The sequence below is a fragment of the Salmo salar genome, chromosome 23 (genome assembly GCF_965601325.2).
Source record: "Salmo salar chromosome 23, fSalSal1, whole genome shotgun sequence".
NCBI classification, from domain to species: Eukaryota; Metazoa; Chordata; class Actinopteri; order Salmoniformes; family Salmonidae; genus Salmo; species Salmo salar.
Genome location: NC_138313.1, coordinates 46989619 through 47012500, shown reverse-complemented (window position 1 = coordinate 47012500; position 22882 = coordinate 46989619). Strand labels below are relative to the sequence as shown.

Below are 22882 nucleotides of genomic sequence, written 5' to 3'. Positions count from 1 at the left end.
CTCATTTTGACTTGTTTTAAGGACATTACATCAAAGTTGGATCAGCCTGTAGTGTGGTTTTCCACTTAAATTTTGAGTGTGACTCCAAATCCAGACCTCCATGGGTTGATAAATTGGATTTCCATTGATTCTTTTTGTGTGATTTTGTTGTCAGCACATTCAACTATGTAAAGAAAAAAGTATTTAATAAGATTATTTCATTCATTCAGATCTAGGATGTGTTGTTTAAGTGTTCCCTTTATTTTTTAGCAGTATATATAGATCTTTATCTTTCCTACAGGACACATCTGTAGACTGTAGGTAAAGAATAAACAGACAGAACCATACGACAGTTTAAGGTGTCTCTACCTTGCCCTTTGTGCCGTTGTCTGTGCCCAATAATGTAGGTACCATGTTTTGTGGTTCCACCATGTTGTGCTGCTGCCATGTTGTATTGCTACCATGTTGTGTTTCTACCATGTTGTGGTCATGTTGTGTTGCTACCATTTTGTGCTGCTACCATGTTGTGCTGCTACCATGTTGTTGTCATGTTGTGTTGCTACCATGTTGTTGTCATGTTGTGCTGCTACCATGTTGTGCTGCTACCATGTTGTGCTGCTACCATGTTGTGTTGTCATGTGTTGCCGCCTTGCTATGTTGTTGTCTTAGGTCTCTCTTTAGTGTTGTGGTGTCTCTCTTGTCGTGATGTGTGTCCTATATTTTTATTTTTAATCCCAGGCCTCGTCCCCGCAGGAGGCCTTTTGCCTTTTGGTAGGCCGTCATTGTAAATAAGAATTTATTCTTAACTGACTTGCCTAATTAAATTCAAACAATTAAAACATCTTGACATTACCTGACCAGTAAGACATGGCAACACCGTTTAGAAAAATAAACCCTGGTACAGTCAGTGACACAGTCACATGTAACTACAGACACTAAAACCAGAGTAACTAACTCTCAACACCACCTCAGTCACATGTAACTACAGACACTAAGACCAGAGTAACTAACTCTCAACACCACCTCAGTCACATGTAACTACAGACACTAAGACCAGAGTAACTAACTCTCAACACCACCTCAGTCACATGTAACTACAGACACTAAGACCAGAGTAACTCTCAACACCAGCTCAGTCACATGTAACTACAGACACTAAGACCAGAGTAACGGTCAACACCCCCTCAGTCACATGTAACTACAGACACTAAGACCAGAGTAACGGTCAACACCCCCTCAGTCACATGTAACTACAGACACTAAGACCAGAGTAACTCTCAACACCAGCTCAGTCACATGTAACTACAGACACTAAGACCAGAGTAACGGTCAACACCACCTTAGTCAAAAACAATACAGTGTGATAATGTGGAATCTGAATTGAAATCGTAAGTGAAACGTACCGAATGCATCTGTAGCGTAGACGAAAGGCAGTGAATGTAAGTCTTGAATAAAAACGTATTTAATGTGGTTGTTAGGGTCACTTCCCCTTTTCCACCTATCAGAGGGAACAGCTGCATTTTCATTGGTTTCACCTTGAAGCAAAGTTATTTTAAAATGACGACTTTCACTTCTCTTTCAGTCTACATACAACCTGTTAGTAAAGGACTTATTTTCACAAAGGACTAACTAGAGATATCTATATTGATTATGTTCATTACTAGCCACCACAAGATTTCTACACAAAGAATGATGCATGTCACCTATCAAGAACGTGTAGGCTATCAGTTGATGATTCATAAGTCGCCATTGGGCCTCAGAAAATAGGTTTTTAACCTCTAAGGATTTTCATGCTGGTTAAATAAAGGCTAAATGAATATACCATAGCATTGGACAAAAAAAAAGAAAATATATATTTCAGTATCACGTCACAGAGGCTTCTTTAGGCTCTGTAGATAGATGTATCACCTGTCTCTGACGGCCTGCAGGGCGATGCGGGAGTGTTTGGGGCGGAATGACATGGGGAGGTGGAACTGGTGGTTACCGCTGGGTTCAGTAACCTCCAAACCACCACCGCTCTGGGGATCTGGAGGAAGAAGGGATGGAGGGAGAGATGGAGAATGAGAGGAGAGGAGAGGGAGGATGAGAGGAGAGGGAGGATGAGAGGAGAGAATGCAAGCAGCCGATGCTGTAAAAGTGCACAAAACCACTGCCAGGAAAATAAATAAGATGACAATAAAACACCAAAATAACTGATGTGGTAAAATGTGTAGAGGATGATACTACTGGATCCGTGTCCCTAAAGTGGGACAGTTGTGGCTCAATATGCGATAATGTGACTAGAATGACGTTGTAAACAACAGCCAACTTTCCGGGAAAGACTTATATGGGTAGAAAGCTCAAATTATTGTTAATCTAACTGCAGTGTTCTATTTACAGTAGCTATTACAGTGAAATAATACCATGCTATTGTTTGAGGAGAGTGCACAACAACAAAACACTTTAATCACGGCAACTGGTTTGATACATTCAACTCTGAAGGTAAATAATGTACTTACATTCAGTAAACTTGCTCTGATTTGTCATCCTGAGATAAAATGTAGCATCGTTTTGTTTGATAAAATCCATTTTTATATTCAAATGTAAGAACTGGGTTCTACAGTTTGACCCCCCTGCTGTCTCTGGCTCCACACCCGCCTGGCCCGGCCATCGTGATGTGTGAAGGTTAGTGTATTTTCTGTAGGGAAGCTAATTATCCATCATGTATGACATTCCTGGGAGTGTGTAAACTTGAAGAAAAAAAAATGTATTACTATAGCATATTTCTATGTTCTCTATAGTTATGTACTTAAATGTATCAACTGACCAATTTGGGACATTTGGGCAAACTCGTGAAGTACACCTGGCTGACAAAATATTGTGTAGTGATGTAATTCTTCAATGGATCAGTCTGAAACTTTGCACACACACAGCTGCCATCTTGTGGACAACGTCTAAATTACACCTAGTATCCCACATCACTGTCTGGCCTTTCTCTTGCATTTCAAAGACGACCCCAAAAAATAATAAGAAGAAAACGCAAGTTTTTTGTTGTTGTTTGTATTATATTTTACCAGATCTAATGTGTTATATTCTTCCTACCATAGGCTTATACCTGCTACATTGAGCCTCTCCAACAGCACCCTGGAGAGAGGCATGCTGGGAATGGACAAGCAACATATTAACACCCTTGCCTTTGACAAAGTGGGCACTGCTTATCACAGCGCAGCATTAGCACCACTCACCTAAAAAAGCCCATTATCCAACTAGTTAACCTGTCTGGGCTAGGGGGCAGTATTTTCACGGCCGGATGAAAAACGTACCCAATTTAAACTAGAATATGCATATTATTAGTAGATTTGGATAGAAAACACTCTGAAGTTTCTAAAACTGTTTGAATGGTGTCTGTGAGTATAACAGAACTCATATGGCAGGCAAAAACCTGAGATAAAGTCAACCAGGAAGTGGAGGATCTGAGAATTGTAGTTCTTTCTAGTCCCTTTCGAAACTACAGTATCTGTGGGGTTACGTTGCACTTCCTAAGGCTTCCATTGGCTGTCAAAAGCCTTCAGAAAGTTGTTTCAGCCTTCTCCTGTTACTGGGCAGATAATAGGAGCTCAGTTTCTGAGTGGACTGCCTGTGGATAAAGGGATTGGATATGCGCGGTCACGCCGTTCCTTCTTTTTCTCCTTGAATGAATACGCTATTGTCCGGTTGGAATATTATCGCAATTTTACGTTAAAAATACCATAAAGATTGATTTTAAACAGCGTTTGACATGCTTCTAAGTACGGTAATGGAACATTTTGACTTTTCGTCTCTGGTACTGCGCTCGCGCGTTATGCCTTTGGATAGTGCTCTGAACGCACAAACAAAACGGAGGTATTTGGACATAAATATGTATTATTTCGAACAAAAACAACATTTTTTGTGGAAGTAGCAGTCCTGGGAGTGCATTCTGATGAAGATCAGCAAAGGTAAGAGAATATTTCTAATACTAATTCTGAGTTTAGGTTGCCCCGAACTTGGCGGGTGTCTGTATGATGGCGGGTGTCTTGGCGGGTGTCTCTGTGATGGCTGAGCTATGTACTCAGAATATTGAAAAATGTGCTTTCTCCGTAAAGCCATTTTAAAATCTGATAAAGCGGTTGCATCCAGGAGTAGTCTATCTATAATTCTTTAAATAATTGTTATGTATTTTGTCAACGTTTATGATGAGTATTTTTGTAAATTGATGTGCACATTCACCGGAAGATTTTGGTGGAAATACATTTTCTGAACATCACGCGCCAATGTAAAATGCTGGTTTTTGATATAAATATGAACTTTATCGAACAAAACATACATGTATTGTGTAACATGAAGTCCTGGGAGTGTCATATGATGAAGATCGTCAAAGGTTAGTGCTTCATTTAGCTGTGTTTTGGGTTTTATTGAGACATGTCCTTGCTTGGAAAATGGCGGTGTGATTATTTTTGTCTATGTACTCTCCTAACATAATCTAATGTTTTGCTTTCGCTCTAAAGCCTTTTTGAAATCGGACAATGTGGTTACATCAAGGAGAAGTGTATGTTTGAGAAAGTTGAATTATTACATTTTGTTGTTTTTGAATTTGCCGCCCTGATATTTCACTGGCTGTGTCCCGCAGGTGGGACGCTAGCGTCCCACGTAGCCCATAGAAGTTAAAAGCATTTCTCATAGTTTTTTTGGCAGAATTATGGGATGTTTTATGTGTTGTTGGAGGTGTTTGTATTATCTTTTACCAGATCTATTGCGTTATATTCTCCTACATTAATTACGCATTTCCACAAACTTCAAAGTGTTTTCCTTTCAAATAGTATCAATAATACGCATATCCTTGCTTCAGTTTTCTGAGCTACCGGCAGTTAGATTTGGGTATATCATTTTAGTCTGACATTGAAAAAAAGGATCCGTAATGCTATTCGGGGTTTATTATACAGTAGTTTCATTCACATTTGACTTCCCATAGAAAATGAAATCGCGCCACCGTAATGCTACAAAACATTGTTATTTCCATCCCCCAATTTGGTTAGAGAACTTGCTCAGGGCTGGTAATGGTGGGTTATTAAACGGAACCTTTCACCTGTCTCTTACCATGCTCCGCCCCCTGCTGCTGCTGCTCCTCCTCCTCCTGAACGAAGCTAAACTCCTTCAGCCGCTCCTCCTCAAGCATCGATTGGCTGACCAGGGAGCTGGTCTCCTCGTCTGACTGGCTGCCTCGCCGGCTAATGACACGGTAGATGCCACAGTCCAGGACGTTGAAGCTCTCCTGAATAAAGAATAGATTGAGGGTACCAACAAAGACTTCATTACACATTCATAAGAAGAACATAAAGGCTTATGTCATGCACTGCTTGTTATGTATGTATGTGTTGTGTATGGGTTATAAAAAAGTGTCTATGTAGAAACCATACAAATTAAGTTACACTGAACATATTGTAAATCCTGAGACACCAATATATATAACATCTCTTCAACTACCTTTAATAGTTCAGAACTACTGTGTCCTGATAGGGACAAACAGCACCTCCAGGCAGACTCACATGAGAGGAGATGCTGCTCCTGCGACTGCTGGAGGCAGAGTCTAGAGGCTCCAGCTTGGCGACCACTTCCTCCAGCTGGCCAATCAGATCCAGGTGGGTGGTCACACTGAGCTGTGACCTCAGGTGATCCAGTCGGTCGATGGGAATCGACTTCCTGGACTGGGAATGGTAAACAGATGAGCACGGAGGATATACAAATCATTCCTTAAGTTCTAGACCTCAGCTGAATCTGGTAATGAATGGTGTGGCTGTTGAACAAGTTGAGGAGACTAAATGACTTGGTGTTACCTTAGATTGTAAACTGTCATGGTCAAAACATATAGATTCAATGGTTGTAAAGATGGGGAGGTCTAGCCGTAATAAAGAGATGCTCTACTTTTTTGACACCACACTCCACAAAGCAAGTCCTGCAGGCTCTAGTTTTATCTTGATTATTGTCCAGTCATATGGTCAAGTGCTGCAAAGAAAGACCTATTTAATCTGCAGCTGGCCAAAAACAGAGCGGCATGCCTTCTCTTCATTGTAATCAGAGGGCTAATATTAATACTATGCATGCCAGTCTCTCTTGGTTAAGAGTTGAGGAGAGACTGACTGCATCACTTCTTGTTTTCATAAGAAATATTAATGTGTTGGAAATTCCAAATTGTTTGCATAGTCAACTTACACACAGCACTGACACACTCTTACCCCACCAGACATGCCACCAGGGGTCTTTTCACAGTCCCCAGGTCCAGAGCAAATTCAAGGAAACGTACAGTATTATAGAGAGCCATAAGTGCATGGAACTCCCTTCCATCTAATATAGTGCAAGTGAACAGTAAACCTGGTTTAAAAAACGAATAAAGCAACACCTCCTGGAACAACACCTCTCCTCCATGTGACCTACTTGTTGTGTGTACAGTCGTGGCCAAAAGTTTTCAGAATGACACAAATATTAATTTCCAAAGTTTGCTGCTTCAGTGTCTTTAGATATTTTTGTCAGATGTTACTATTGAATACTGAAGTATAATTACAAGCATTTCATAAGTGTCAAAGGCTTTTATTGACAATTACATGAAGTTGATGCAAAGAGTCAATATTTGCAGTGTTGACCCTTCTTTTCCAAGACCTCTGCAATCCGCCCTGGCATGCTGTCAATTAACTTCTGGGCCACATCCTGACTGATGGCAGCCCATTCTTGCATAATCAATGCTTGGAGTTTGTCAGAATTTGTGGGGTTTTGTTTGTCCACCTGCCTCTTGAGGATTGACCACAAGTTCTCAATGGGATTAAAGTCTGGGGCGTTTCCTGGCCATGGACCAAAATATTGATGTTTGTTCCCCGAGCCACTTAGTTATTACTTTGGCCTTATGGCAAGGTACTCCATCATGCTGGAAAAGGCATTGTTCATCACCAAACTGTTCCTGGATATTTGGGAGAAGTTGCTCTCGGAGGATGTGTTGGTACCATTCTTTATTCATGGCTGTGTTCTTAGGCAAAATTGTGAGTGAGCCCACTCCCTTGGCTGAGAAGCAACCCCACACATGAATGGTCTCAGGATGCTTTACTGTTGGCATGACACAGGACTGATGGTAGCGCTCACCTTGTCTTCTCCGGACAAGCTTTTTTCCAGATGCACCAAACAATCGGAAAGGGGATTCATCAGAGAAAATGACTTTACCCCAGTCCTCAGCAGTCCAATCCCTGTACCTTTTGCAGAATATCAGTCTGTCCCTGTTTTTCTTAGAGAGAAGTGGCTTCTTTGCTGCCTTCCTTGACACCAGGCCATCCTCCAAAAGTCTTCGTCTCATTGTGTGTGCAGATGGACTCATACCTGCCTGCTGCCATTCCTGAGCAAGCTCTGTACTTGGTGGTGCCCCGATCCCGCAGCTGAATCAACTTCAGGAGACGGTCCTGGCGCTTGCTGGACTTTTTTGGGCGCCCTGAAGCATTCTTCACAACAATTAAACCGTTCTCCTTGAAGTTCTTGATGAACCGATAAATGGTGATTTAGATGCAATCTTACTGGCAGCAATATCCTTGCCTGTGAAGCCCTTTTTGTGCAAAGCAATGATGACGGCACGTGTTTCCTTGCAGGTAACCAATGTTAACAGAGGAAGAACAATGATTCCAAGCACCACCCTCCTTTTGAAGCTTCCAGTCTGTTATTCGAACTCAATCAGCATGACAGAGTGATCTCCAGCCTTGTCCTCGTCAACACTCACACCTGTGTTAACGAGAGAATCACTGACATGATGTCAGCTGGTCCTTTTGTGGCAGGGCTGAAAGTGCAGTGGAAATGTTTTTGAGGGATTCAGTTAATTTGCATGGCAAAGAGGGACTTTGCAATTAATTGCAATTCATCTGATCACTCTTCATAACATTCTGAAGTATATTATATGCAAATTGCCATCCTACAAACTGAGGCAGCAGACTTTGTGAAAATTAATATTTGTGTCATTCTCAAAACTTTTGGCCACAACTGTATATACTGACATGTGACCTACTGGTTGTGTGCATGTACTGACATGTGACCTACTGGTTGTGTGCATGTACTGACATGTGACCTACTGGTTGTGTGTATGTACTGACATGTGACCTACCTGCTGTGTGTATGTTCTGACATGTGGAACTGATAGATACACTACATGTTAATGTTTTTAAATGTATGTAAATTGTAAAGTATTTTGTCTGTAATGTATTTTTCGTTATATGTCGGACCACAGTAAGACTAGCTGTCTCCATTGGCGTGGGCCAAAGCTATTCTGCCTTCTCCCTACAGCTCACAGCCATTCTGCCTTCTCCCTACAGCTCTCAGCCATTCTGCCTTCTCCCTACAGCCATTCTGCCTTCTCCCTACAGCTCTCAGCCATTCTGCCTTCTCCCTACAGCCATTCTGCCTTCTCCCTACAGCTCTCAGCCATTCTGCCTTCTCCCTACAGCTCTCAGCCATTCTGCCTTCTCTCTACAGCTCTCAGCCATTCTGCCTTCTCCCTACAGCTCACAGCCATTCTGCCTTCTCCCTACAGCTCTCAGCCATTCTGCCTTCTCCCTACAGCTCTCAGCCATTCTGCCTTCTCCCTACAGCTCTCAGCCATTCTGCCTTCTCCCTACAGCTCACAGCCATTCTGCCTTCTCCCTACAGCTCTCAGCCATTCTGCCTTCTCCCTACAGCTCTCAGCCATTCTGCCTTCTCCCTACAGCTCTCAGCCATTCTGCCTTCTCCCTACAGCTCTCAGCCATTCTGCCTTCTCCCTACAGCTCTCAGCCATTCTGCCTTCTCCCTACAGCCATTCTGCCTTCTCCCTACAGCTCTCAGCCATTCTGCCTTCTCCCTACAGCCATTCTGCCTTCTCCCTACAGCTCTCAGCCATTCTGCCTTCTCCCTACAGCCATTCTGCCTTCTCCCTACAGCTCACAGCCATTCTGCCTTCTCCCTACAGCTCTCAGCCATTCTGCCTTCTCCCTACAGCTCTCAGCCATTCTGCCTTCTCCCTACAGCCATTCTGCCTTCTCCCTACAGCTCTCAGCCATTCTGCCTTCTCCCTACAGCTCTCAGCTATTCTGCCTTCTCCCTACAGCTCTCAGCCATTCTGCCTTCTCCCTACAGCTCTCAGCCATTCTGCCTTCTCCCTACAGCTCACAGCCATTCTGCCTTCTCCCTACAGCCATTCTGCCTTCTCCCTACAGCTCTCAGCCATTCTGCCTTCTCCCTACAGCTCTCAGCCATTCTGCCTTCTCCCTACAGCTCACAGCCATTCTGCCTTCTCCCTACAGCTCACAGCCATTCTGTAACTTCAATAATCATCGCTTGCAATACGGCTTTCGAAACATATGGCCCTTATCTTTCATCAGCGAGAAAGAATCCTTCAAATTAAAAGCCTCCATCCTACTAAACTACACTGTAGCAGTTACAGACCCATACAGCCTCCATCCTACTAAACTACACTGTAGCAGTTACAGACCCATACAGCCTCCATCCTACTAAACTACACTGTAGCAGTTACAGACCCATACAGTTATGGAGCCTCCATCCTACTAAACTACACTGTAGCAGTTACAGACCCATACAGCCTCCATCCTACTAAACTACACTGTAGCAGTTACAGACCCATACAGCCTCCATCCTACTAAACTACACTGTAGCAGTTACAGATCTATGGAGCCTCCATCCTACTAAACTACACTGTAGCGGTTACAGACCCATACAGCCTCCATCCTACTAAACTACACTGTAGCAGTTACAGATCTATGGAGCCTCCATCCTACTAAACTACACTGTAGCAGTTACAGACCCATACAGCCTCCATCCTACTAAACTACACTGTAGCAGTTACAGACCCATACAGCCTCCATCCTACTAAACTACACTGTAGCGGTTACAGACCCATACAGCCTCCATCCTACTAAACTACACTGTAGCAGTTACAGACCCATACAGCTATGGAGCCGCCATCCTACTAAACTACACTGTAGCAGTTACAGATCTATGGAGCCTCCATCCTACTAAACTACACTGTAGCGGTTACAGACCCATACAGCCTCCATCCTACTAAACTACACTGTAGCAGTTACAGATCTATGGAGCCTCCATCCTACTAAACTACACTGTAGCAGTTACAGACCCATACAGCCTCCATCCTACTAAACTACACTGTAGCAGTTACAGACCCATACAGCCTCCATCCTACTAAACTACACTGTAGCGGTTACAGACCCATACAGCCTCCATCCTACTAAACTACACTGTAGCAGTTACAGACCCATACAGCTATGGAGCCGCCATCCTACTAAACTACACTGTAGCAGTTACAGACCCATACAGCCTCCATCCTACTAAACTACACTGTAGCAGTTACAGACCCATACAGCCTCCATCCTACTAAACTACACTGTAGCGGTTACAGACCCATACAGCCTCCATCCTACTAAACTACACTGTAGCAGTTACAGACCCATACAGCTATGGAGCCGCCATCTTACTAAACTACACTGTAGCAGTTACAGATCTATGGAGCCTCCATCCTACTAAACTACACTGTAGCGGTTACAGACCCATACAGCCTCCATCCTACTAAACTACACTGTAGCAGTTACAGATCTATGGAGCCTCCATCCTACTAAACTACACTGTAGCAGTTACAGACCCATACAGCCTCCATCCTACTAAACTACACTGTAGCAGTTACAGACCCATACAGCCTCCATCCTACTAAACTACACTGTAGCGGTTACAGACCCATACAGCCTCCATCCTACTAAACTACACTGTAGCAGTTACAGATCCATACAGCCATGGAGCCTCCATCCTACTAAACTACACTGTAGCAGTTACAGACCCATACAGCCTCCATCCTACTAAACTACACTGTAGCAGTTACAGATCTATGGAGCCTCCATCCTACTAAACTACACTGTAGCGGTTACAGACCCATACAGCTATGGAGCCTCCATCCTACTAAACTAGACTCTAGCAGTTACAGACCCATACAGCCTCCATCCTACTAAACTACACTGTAGCGGTTACAGACCCATACAGCCTCCATCCTACTAAACTACACTGTAGCAGTTACAGACCCATACAGCTATGGAGCCGCCATCCTACTAAACTACACTGTAGCAGTTACAGACCCATACAGCCTCCATCCTACTAAACTACACTGTAGCAGTTACAGACCCATACAGCCTCCATCCTACTAAACTACACTGTAGCGGTTACAGACCCATACAGCCTCCATCCTACTAAACTACACTGTAGCAGTTACAGACCCATACAGCTATGGAGCCGCCATCTTACTAAACTACACTGTAGCAGTTACAGATCTATGGAGCCTCCATCCTACTAAACTACACTGTAGCGGTTACAGACCCATACAGCCTCCATCCTACTAAACTACACTGTAGCAGTTACAGATCTATGGAGCCTCCATCCTACTAAACTACACTGTAGCAGTTACAGACCCATACAGCCTCCATCCTACTAAACTACACTGTAGCGGTTACAGACCCATACAGCCTCCATCCTACTAAACTACACTGTAGCAGTTACAGATCCATACAGCCATGGAGCCTCCATCCTACTAAACTACACTGTAGCAGTTACAGACCCATACAGCCTCCATCCTACTAAACTACACTGTAGCAGTTACAGATCTATGGAGCCTCCATCCTACTAAACTACACTGTAGCGGTTACAGACCCATACAGCTATGGAGCCTCCATCCTACTAAACTAGACTCTAGCAGTTACAGACCCATACAGCCTCCATCCTACTAAACTACACTGTAGCAGTTACAGATCTATGGAGCCTCCATCCTACTAAACTACACTGTAGCAGTTATAGACCCATACAGCTATGGGTCCTCCATCCTACTAAACTACACTGTAGCAGTTACAGACCCATACAAATATGGAGCCTCAATCCTACTAAACTACACTGTAGCGGTTACAGACCCATACAGCTATGGAGCCTCCATCCTACTAAACTAGACTCTAGCAGTTACAGACCCATACAGCCTCCATCCTACTAAACTACACTGTAGCAGTTACAGATCTATGGAGCCTCCATCCTACTAAACTACACTGTAGCAGTTACAGACCCATACAGTTATGGAGCCTCCATCCTACTAAACTACACTGTAGCAGTTACAGACCCATACAGCTATGGAGCCTCCATCCTACTAAACTACACTGTAACAGTTATAGACCCATACAGCTATGGGGCCTCCATCCTACTAAACTACACTGTAGCAGTTACAGACCCATACAAATATGGAGCCTCAATCCTACTAAACTACACTGTAGCGGTTACAGACCCATACAGCTATGGAGCCTCCATCCTACTAAACTACACTTCCACTACACTTCCTGAGTTAAATTCACACACAGGTGTTCAGAGCACGTTAGATTAGATAATTATCCCAGGTGGTCTCCTCTGTCTTCCGTCTGTCAGTAAACGCTATAACATGAAGATAAGGATGTGTATCAATTTAATCTTTCATTTTATTTTATTTTTTCCCCCTGGCTGATATGAAAGATATAGTCCCCATGTTTCCAAAACGGTACCACAAGCGATGCGTGTTAACGTTTCAGACCGCGCGTCTGGGCTCTTAACAAAAAGCCCTCCGTAAGGAAGATACTATCGTCAATAGGTGCTAAAGCAGTTAGTCTATGAATGGGGGAGATCAAGGCCCAATTCTGCCTAATGGCCGGGCCGGCCCTGAGAGTGGCTATTGCGCCGTTTACTCCTGCATGTTGTTGGAAGACCAAAGCGAAAGGAATATGAAGATTGGGACACACAAGTGATGCTTCATGATAATCATAAATGGATTTAACGTGAGCATTTTTTGTCCAATAAACAAATGCTTGCATGGATATGTGGTTTTGGTTAGGAATTTTTGTTAGTTTGACATTTGGCATTGTGAAACCAACTGAACCAAATGGAGAAAAAAAAAATAAATACAATGTAACAAACAGTGTAACTCTTGATTGGAACTATAGCTCAAAACACCCTAAGAGTAATTTGAGGACAGGGTTTGGGGGGGGAAAAAAAATTCTGTAATAGGAGTCTCACCCTGCTGGGGGCGATAGCATGCTGGAACATCACACAGACCGTGGTCGCTAGAGACCACGCCTCCCTGCGTAGCAACCTGTCGACACACCGCTCCACAGACAACAGCGAGAGGTGGGACATGTGGCCGTCACCATGGAGACAGAACAGCTCATTGCGGTACACTGCTATCTCAACCACGTCTGAAGAAGAAAAATGAAAAATAATTGGAGTATCCATTTTCTTTTCAGATCATTAATTCATCTTTTTGGATTTTTAACCGAAGGGTAGTAGAGAAACATCTAGAGACATAAATAGTCACAGATCTGAAATGTACACTCAAATACAACATATACTGAACTAAATTATAAAAACGCAACATGCAACAATTTCTAATATATGGATTTCACATGACTTGGCAGGGGTGCAGCCATGGGTGCGCAGCCAATCAGAATGAGTTTTTCACCACAATGGGGCTTTATTACAGACAGAAATACTCATTACACACACTCCTCCCCCGACAATCCCACAGGTGAAGAAGCAGTGGACATTCCTACAGTCAACATGCCAAATGCACGCTCCCTCAAAACTTGAGACATCTGTGGCATTGTGTTGTGTGACAAAACTGCACATTTTAGAGTAGCCTTGTATTGTCCCCAGCACAAGGTGCACCTGTGTAATGATCATGCTGTTTAATCAGCTTCTTGATATGCCACAGCTGTCAGGTGGATGGATTATCTTGACAAAGGAGAAATGCTCACTAACAGGGATGTCAATACATTTGTGCACAACATTTGAGAGAAATAACATTTTTGTTTGTATGGAACATTTCTGGGATCTTTCATTTCAGCTCATGAAACATGGGACCAACACTTTACATGTTGCGTTTATATTTTGGTTCAGTGTAGTTAGTTTGTTGTTATTGGAGAATGTTGAACTATTACCTAAAGCTACTGCTACTAACCTTTGACCTCGGTCCACAGCAGTACCTGGCCACTCTGAGGAGTGAAGACATAGATAGCCGAGTCTGTCCAGGTCAGCAGGTTCTGATCTCCAAAGTATAACAGTCTGGGGAAGGCTATGGACTGGGAACTCTTCTGGGCTGGGTTGTAATGGGGCTCACTTCTGCAGATTTAAAAAAAAAAAAATACGGAATTAGTGTAAAGGACGTCACGCAGCTTTAAAAGTGAGCACAGCTTCCTTCTGCTCATACAGAGGCTTGAACACCCAGGACCTCTGACTCGCAAACACGTGACCGCCCTCCTGAAGCGTCTTACCCAGTCGTGCTACCGAAATGCTAGCTATTTGACCAAAAGATATAGAACACCTACTCATTCAAGGATTTTTCTTTATTTTTTTTTTACATTGTAGAATAATAGTGAAGACATCAAAACTATGAAATAACACATATGGGATCATGTTGTAACCAAAAAAGTGTGATATAGTTGAGATTCTTCCAAGTAACCACTCTTTGCCTTGATGACAGCTTTGCATTCTCTTAACCAGCTTCACCTGGAATGCTTTTCCAACAGTCTTGAAAGAGTTCCCACATATGCTGAGCACTTGTTTGCTGTTTTTCCTTCACTCTGCGGTCCAACTCATCCCAAACCATCTCAATTGGGTTGAGGTCAGGGGATTGTGGAGGCCAGGGCATCTGATGCAGCACTCCATAACTCTCCTTGGTCAAATAGTTTTTTTAAATGTTAATTGAAATGCATTCCAGGGAATGCCAAGAGTGTGCAAAGCTGTCATCAAGGCAAAGGGTGGCTATTTGAATAATCTCAAATATATGTTGATTTGTTTCACACTTTTTTGGTTACTACATGAGTCCATATGTGTTATTTCATAGTTTTGATGTCTTCACAATTATTCTACATTGTAGAAAATAGTAAAAACAAAGAAAAACCCTGGAATGAGTAGGTGTCCAAACTTTTGACTGGTACTGTATATAAATTAGCTTACAATGTACAGAGTCAATCCCCCTAGATTCTAGGACCTAGAAGTTCACACACACACACACACACACACACACACACACACACACACACACACACACACACACACACACACACACACACACACACACACACACACACACACACACACACACACACACACACACACACACACTGCCTAAAGAAAGAATTCACACCCCTTGACTTTTTGCACATTGTTGTTACAGCCTGAAGTGAAAAATATTTTTGGGTCACTGATCTACACACAATACCCCAATAACGTCAAAGTGAATTATGTTTTGAGAAATGTCTTGAGTCAATAAGTATTCAACCCCTTTGTTATGGCAAGCCTAAATAAGTTCAGGAGTAAAAATGTGCTTAACAAGTCACATAATAAGTTGCATGGACTCACTCTGTGTAGAATAATAGTGATTAACATGATTTTTCAATGACTACCTCATCTCTGTACTCCACACATACAATTATCTGTAAGGTCCCTCAGTCGAGCAGTGAATTTCAAACACAGATTCAATCATACAGACCAGGGAGGTTTTTCAAAGCCTCGCAAAGAAGGGCACCAATTGGTAGATGGGTAAAAAAAGTGGAGTTGCTTACCAAGACGACATTGAACGTTCCTGAGTTTCCTAGTTACAGTTTTGACTTAAAAATCGTCTTGAAAATCTATGGCAAGACTTGAAAATGGCTGACTAGCAATGATCAACAACCAACTTGATGAATTAAAAAATAAATAAAGTGCAAATCTTGCACAATCCAGGTGTGCAAAGCTCTTAAACTTAACCAGAAAGACTCACAGCTGTAAATCACTGCCAAAGGTAATTCTATGAAGTATTGACTCAGGGGTGTGAATACTTACGTAAATTAGATTTCTGGATTTCATTTTCAATAAATAATAAAACAAAATACATGTTTTCACTTTGTCATTATATGCTATTGTGTGTCGATGGGTAAAAAAAACTGAAATACTATTTAATCCATTTTGAACTCGGGCTGTAACACAACAAAATGTAGAATAAGTCAAAAGGGTATGTATATTTCCTGAAGGCCACCGTACACACACCTGTAGCTGATGAGAGGTACAGGTGGTATGGCCAGCAGCTGTTTAAACTGGTGCGTGCTGAGGACATCTCCGCTGAAGCTGGCCTCCCAGACTCTAGACCCAGGCCTGGCACAGTACAGCAGAGGGGGTTGGCCAGCAGTCACGCCACGACTCAGAGGGAAGAAACACGCTCCGTACTCCCCGTCACGCTCCTTGTTACCAACACGCCAGAACTTCTCCCTGTGGACCGTACCTTTAACCTTATAGACCAAACTTCAGACATTGACCAGATAATATTACACACTAATATATAAAAAACATAAAAAAAGATCTTATTCTCTGCTTCCACAACACTTCCGTAACATCTGAGCGGCCTACTGCCCCCAGTTACGTCCCCACACTCACCTCTCCGTGTCACAGAGGTAGCAGCGGCTGAGAGAGGACACAAGTAGTCGTCCGTCCAGATAACCCAGCTGAACCACCCTGGAATCCACAGTAGTGATGGTCTGGACGGGGAAGATCACAAAAGCTGAGCCCTGGACAACACAGAACAAAGAATCATGTGAATAGACAGGATAAGTAAGATGGAGGTTGTAAAAGATCATGGAATGGGGAAGGGGAAAAAAAAAACTGTACCTGATAATCAATTCATTAAGTGCAGTAGCTATTCCTAGTTTGGTGCCAGATGTTTGTTGTACAGCCAACCATTACCAGACATATGGCATGACAAAGACCATAGGAGTTGGCATGACAGCACAAACAGAGATGGGACCAGGCTAATATAGCTGTCACCTCCCCAAAATAAAAGCCAACGGTTAGTTCCCACTACCTTTCCGAGTTTGGAGGATCCAGCGCGGAGGAAGGACACCTTGCCCCCCTTGTCCCCAGCAAACACCCTGAGGGCTGCGGTGTCCCAGCAGAGAGAGGTGACCGTCTGGCCACGGTGTTCCCAGGAAACACTGACCCTCTCTGGTCTGCCACGCCGCTCCAGCTGAAGCTCCCACACTACCACCAAGCCATGACTGAGAGAGGACAGACAGACAGACCTAGATCACCACCAGGCCATGACTGAGAGAGGACAGACAGACAGACCTAGATCACCACCAGGCCATGACAGAGAGGACAGACAGACAGACCTAGATCACCACCAAGCCATGACTGAGAGAGGACAGACAGACAGACCTAGATCACCACCAGGCCCTGACAGAGAGAGGACAGACAGACAGACAGACAGACAGACAGACAGACAGACCTAGATCACCACCAGGCCATGACAGAGAGGACAGACAGACAGACCTAGATCACCACCAGGCCATGACTGAGAGAGGACAGACAGACAGACCTAGATCACCACCAGGCCCTGACAGAGAGAGGACAGACAGACAGACCTAGATCACCACCAGGCCATGACAGAGAGGACAGACAGACAGACCTAGATCACCACCAAGCCATGACTGAGAGAGGACAGACAGACAGACCTAGATCACCACCAGGCCATGACTGAGAGAGGACAGACAGACAGACCTAGATCACCACCAGGCCCTGACAGAGAGAGGACAGACAGACAGACCTAGATCACCACCAGGCCCTGACAGAGAGAGGACAGACAGACAGACCTAGATCACCACCAGGCCCTGACAGAGAGGACAGACAGACAGACCTAGATCACCACCAGACAGACAGACAGACAGACAGACAGACAGACAGACAGACAGACAGACAGACAGACAGACAGACAGACAGACAGACAGACAGACAGACAGACCTAGATCACCACCAGGCCCTGACAGACAGACAGACAGACAGACAGACAGACAGACAGACAGACAGACAGACAGACAGACAGACAGACAGACAGACAGACAGACCTAGATCACCACCAGGCCCTGACTGAGAGAGGACAGACAGACAGACAGACAGACAGACAGACAGACAGACAGACAGACAGACAGACAGACAGACAGACAGACAGACAGACAGACAGACAGACAGACAGACAGACAGACAGACCTAGATCACCACCAGCCCCTGACTAGAGGACAAGAGACAGTATTAACACCTAGACTACCAGAGCCTGACTAGAGGACAAGAGACAGTAGGACAGTATTAACACCTAGACTACCAGACCCTGACTAGAGGACAAGAGACAGTAGGACAGTATTAACACCTAGACCACCAGACCCTGACTAGAGGACAAGAGACAGTATTAACACCTAGACTACCAGACCCTGACTAGAGGACAAGAGACAGTAGGACAGTATTAACACCTAGACCACCAGACCCTGACTAGAGGACAAGAGACAGTATTAACACCTAGACTACCAGACCCTGACTAGAGGACAAGAGACAGTAGGACAGTATTAACACCTAGACTACCAGACCCTGACTAGAGGACAAGAGACAGTAGGACAGTATTAACACCTAGACTACCAGACCCTGACTAGAGGACAAGAGACAGTATTAACACCTAGACTACCAGACCCTGACTAGAGCACAAGAGACAGTAGGACAGTATTAACACCTAGACCACCAGACCCTGACTAGAGGACAAGAGACAGTAGGACAGTATTAACACCTAGACCACCAGACCCTGACTAGAGGACAAGAGACAGTATTAACACCTAGACTACCAGACCCTGACTAGAGGACAAGAGGCAGTATTAACACCTAGACTACCAGACCCTGACTAGAGGACAAGAGACAGTATTAACACCTAGACCACCAGACCCTGACTAGAGGACAAGAGGCAGTATTAACACCTAGACTACCAGACCCTGACTAGAGGACAAGAGACAGTAGGACAGTATTAACACCTAGACTACCAGACCCTGACTAGAGGACAAGAGACAGTAGGACAGTATTAACACCTAGACTACCAGACCCTGACTAGAGGACAAGAGGCAGTATTAACACCTAGACTACCAGACCCTGACTAGAGGACAAGAGACAGTAGGACAGTATTAACACCTAGACTACCAGACCCTGACTAGAGGACAAGAGACAGTAGGACAGTATTAACACCTAGACTACCAGACCCTGACTAGAGGACAAGAGACAGTATTAACACCTAGACTACCAGCCCCTGACTAGAGGACAAGAGACAGTATTAACACCTAGACTACCAGCCCCTGACTAGAGGACAAGAGACAGTAGGACAGTATTAACACCTAGACCACCAGACCCTGACTAGAGGACAAGAGACAGTAGGACAGTATTAACACCTAGACCACCAGACCCTGACTAGAGGACAAGAGACAGTAGGACAGTATTAACACCTAGACTACCAGACCCTGACTAGAGGACAAGAGACAGTATTAACACCTAGACTACCAGACCCTGACTAGAGGACAAGAGACAGTAGGACAGTATTAACACCTAGACTACCAGACCCTGACTAGAGGACAAGAGACAGTATTAACACCTAGACTACCAGACCCTGACTAGAGGACAAGAGACAGTAGGACAGTATTAACACCTAGACTACCAGACCCTGACTAGAGGACAAGAGACAGTATTAACACCTAGACTACCAGACCCTGACTAGAGGACAAGAGACAGTAGGACAGTATTAACACCTAGACTACCAGACCCTGACTAGAGGACAAGAAACAGTAGGACAGTATTAACACCTAGACTACCAGACCCTGACTAGAGGACAAGAGACAGTATTAACACCTAGACTACCAGACCCTGACTAGAGGACAAGAAACAGTAGGACAGTATTAACACCTAGACTACCAGACCCTGACTAGAGGACAAGAGACAGTAGGACAGTATTAACACCTAGACTACCAGACCCTGACTAGAGGACAAGAGGCAGTATTAACACCTAGACTACCAGACCCTGACTAGAGCACAAGAGACAGTATTAACACCTAGACTACCAGACCCTGACTAGAGGACAAGAGGCAGTATTAACACCTAGACTACCAGACCCTGACTACAGGACAAGAGACAGTAGGACAGTATTAACACCTAGACCACCAGACCCTGACTAGAGGACAAGAGACAGTATTAACACCTAGACTACCAGACCCTGACTAGAGGACAAGAGACAGTAGGACAGTATTAACACCTAGACTACCAGACCCTGACTAGAGGACAAGAGACAGTAGGACAGTATTAACACCTAGACTACCAGACCCTGACTAGAGGACAAGAGGCAGTATTAACACCTAGACTACCAGACCCTGACTAGAGGACAAGAGGCAGTATTAACACCTAGACTACCAGACCCTGACTAGAGGACAAGAGACAGTATTAACACCTAGACTACCAGACCCTGACTAGAGGACAAGAGACAGTAGGACAGTATTAACACCTAGACTACCAGACCCTGACTAGAGGACAAGAGACAGTAGGACAGTATTAACACCTAGACTACCAGACCCTGACTAGAGGACAAGAGACAGTATTAACACCTAGACTACCAGACCCTGACTAGAGGACAAGAGACAGTATTAACACCTAGACCACCAGACCCTGACTAGAGGACAAGAGGCAGTATTAACACCTAGACCACCAGACCCTGACTAGAGGACAAGAGGCAGTATTAACAGCTAGACTACCAGACCCTGACTAGAGGACAAGAGACAGTAGGACAGTATTAACACCTAGACTACCAGACCCTGACTAGAGGACAAGAGACAGTAGGACAGTATTAACACCTAGACTACCAGACCCTGACTAGAGGACAAGAGACAGTATTAACACCTAGACTACCAGACCCTGACTAGAGGACAAGAGACAGTATTAACACCTAGACTACCAGCCCCTGACTAGAGGACAAGAGACAGTATTAACACCTAGACTACCAGACCCTGACTAGAGGACAAGAGACAGTAGGACAGTATTAACACCTAGACTACCAGACCCTGACTAGAGGAGAAGAGACAGTAGGACAGTATTAACACCTAGACCACCAGACCCTGACTAGAGGACAAGAGACAGTATTAACACCTAGACTACCAGACCCTGACTAGAGGACAAGAGGCAGTATTAACACCTAGACTACCAGACCCTGACTAGAGGACAAGAGACAGTATTAACACCTAGACTACCAGACCCTGACTAGAGGACAAGAGCCAGTATTAACACCTAGACTACCAGACCCTGACTAGAGGACAAGAGACAGTAGGACAGTATTAACACCTAGACCACCAGACCCTGACTAGAGGACAAGAGACAGTATTAACACCTAGACTACCAGACCCTGACTAGAGGACAAGAGACAGTATTAACACCTAGACTACCAGACCCTGACTAGAGGACAAGAGGCAGTATTAACACCTAGACTACCAGACCCTGACTAGAGGACAAGAGGCAGTATTAACACCTAGACTACCAGACCCTGACTAGAGGACAAGAGACAGTAGGACAGTATTAACACCTAGACTACCAGACCCTGACTAGAGGACAAGAGACAGTAGGACAGTATTAACACCTAGACTACCAGACCCTGACTAGAGGACAAGAGACAGTATTAACACCTAGACTACCAGACCCTGACTAGAGGACAAGAGACAGTATTAACACCTAGACTACCAGACCCTGACTAGAGGACAAGAGACAGTATTAACACCTAGACCACCAGACCCTGACTAGAGGACAAGAGACAGTATTAACACCTAGACTACCAGACCCTGACTAGAGGACAAGAGACAGTATTAACACCTAGACCACCAGACCCTGACTAGAGGACAAGAGACAGTAGGACAGTATTAACACCTAGACTACCAGACCCTGACTAGAGGACAAGAGACAGTAGGACAGTATTAACACCTAGACTACCAGACCCTGACTAGAGGACAAGAGACAGTATTAACACCTAGACTACCAGACCCTGACTAGAGGACAAGAGACAGTATTAACACCTAGACTACCAGACCCTGACTAGAGGACAAGAGACAGTAGGACAGTATTAACACCTAGACTACCAGACCCTGACTAGAGGACAAGAGGCAGTATTAACACCTAGACTACCAGACCCTGACTAGAGGACAAGAGACAGTATTAACACCTAGACTACCAGACCCTGACTAGAGGACAAGAGACAGTAGGACAGTATTAACACCTAGACTACCAGACCCTGACTAGAGGACAAGAGACAGTAGACAGTATTAACACCTAGACTACCAGACCCTGACTAGAGGACAAGAGACAGTAGGACAGTATTAACACCTAGACTACCAGACCCTGACTAGAGGACAAGAGACAGTAGGACAGTATTAACACCTAGACTACCAGACCCTGACTAGAGGACAAGAGACAGAATTAACACCTAGTCTACCAGACCCTGACTAGAGGACAAGAGACAGTATTAACACCTAGACTACCAGACCCTGACTAGAGGACAAGAGGCAGTATTAACACCTAGACTACCAGACCCTGACTAGAGGACAAGAGACAGTATTAACACCTAGACTACCAGACCCTGACTAGAGGACAAGAGGCAGTATTAACACCTAGACTACCAGACCCTGACTAGAGGACAAGAGACAGTAGGACAGTATTAACACCTAGACCACCAGACCCTGACTAGAGGACAAGAGACAGTATTAACACCTAGACTACCAGACCCTGACTAGAGGACAAGAGACAGTAGGACAGTATTAACACCTAGACTACCAGACCCTGACTAGAGGACAAGAGACAGTAGGACAGTATTAACACCTAGACTACCAGACCCTGACTAGAGGACAAGAGGCAGTATTAACACCTAGACTACCAGACCCTGACTAGAGGACAAGAGGCAGTATTAACACCTAGACTACCAGACCCTGACTAGAGGACAAGAGACAGTAGGACAGTATTAACACCT

At 44.4% G+C, this 22882-nt stretch overlaps 1 protein-coding gene across 1 annotated transcript in view; it reads right to left on the bottom strand.

Moving 5' to 3' along the window:
• hps5 (HPS5 biogenesis of lysosomal organelles complex 2 subunit 2) overlaps nt 1–22882 on the bottom strand; it is a 54696-nt gene that overhangs the window by 17790 nt on the left and 14024 nt on the right. Inside the window, exons 5-12 of the mRNA XM_014170327.3 lie at nt 16892–17084; nt 16468–16598; nt 16084–16302; nt 14015–14175; nt 13075–13253; nt 5523–5681; nt 5074–5248; nt 1888–2005 (exon numbers count right to left, since the gene is read on the bottom strand). Coding sequence (XP_014025802.3) covers nt 1888–2005; nt 5074–5248; nt 5523–5681; nt 13075–13253; nt 14015–14175; nt 16084–16302; nt 16468–16598; nt 16892–17084 — 1335 coding nt within the window. The remainder of the gene's footprint in view (nt 1–1887; nt 2006–5073; nt 5249–5522; nt 5682–13074; nt 13254–14014; nt 14176–16083; nt 16303–16467; nt 16599–16891; nt 17085–22882) is intronic.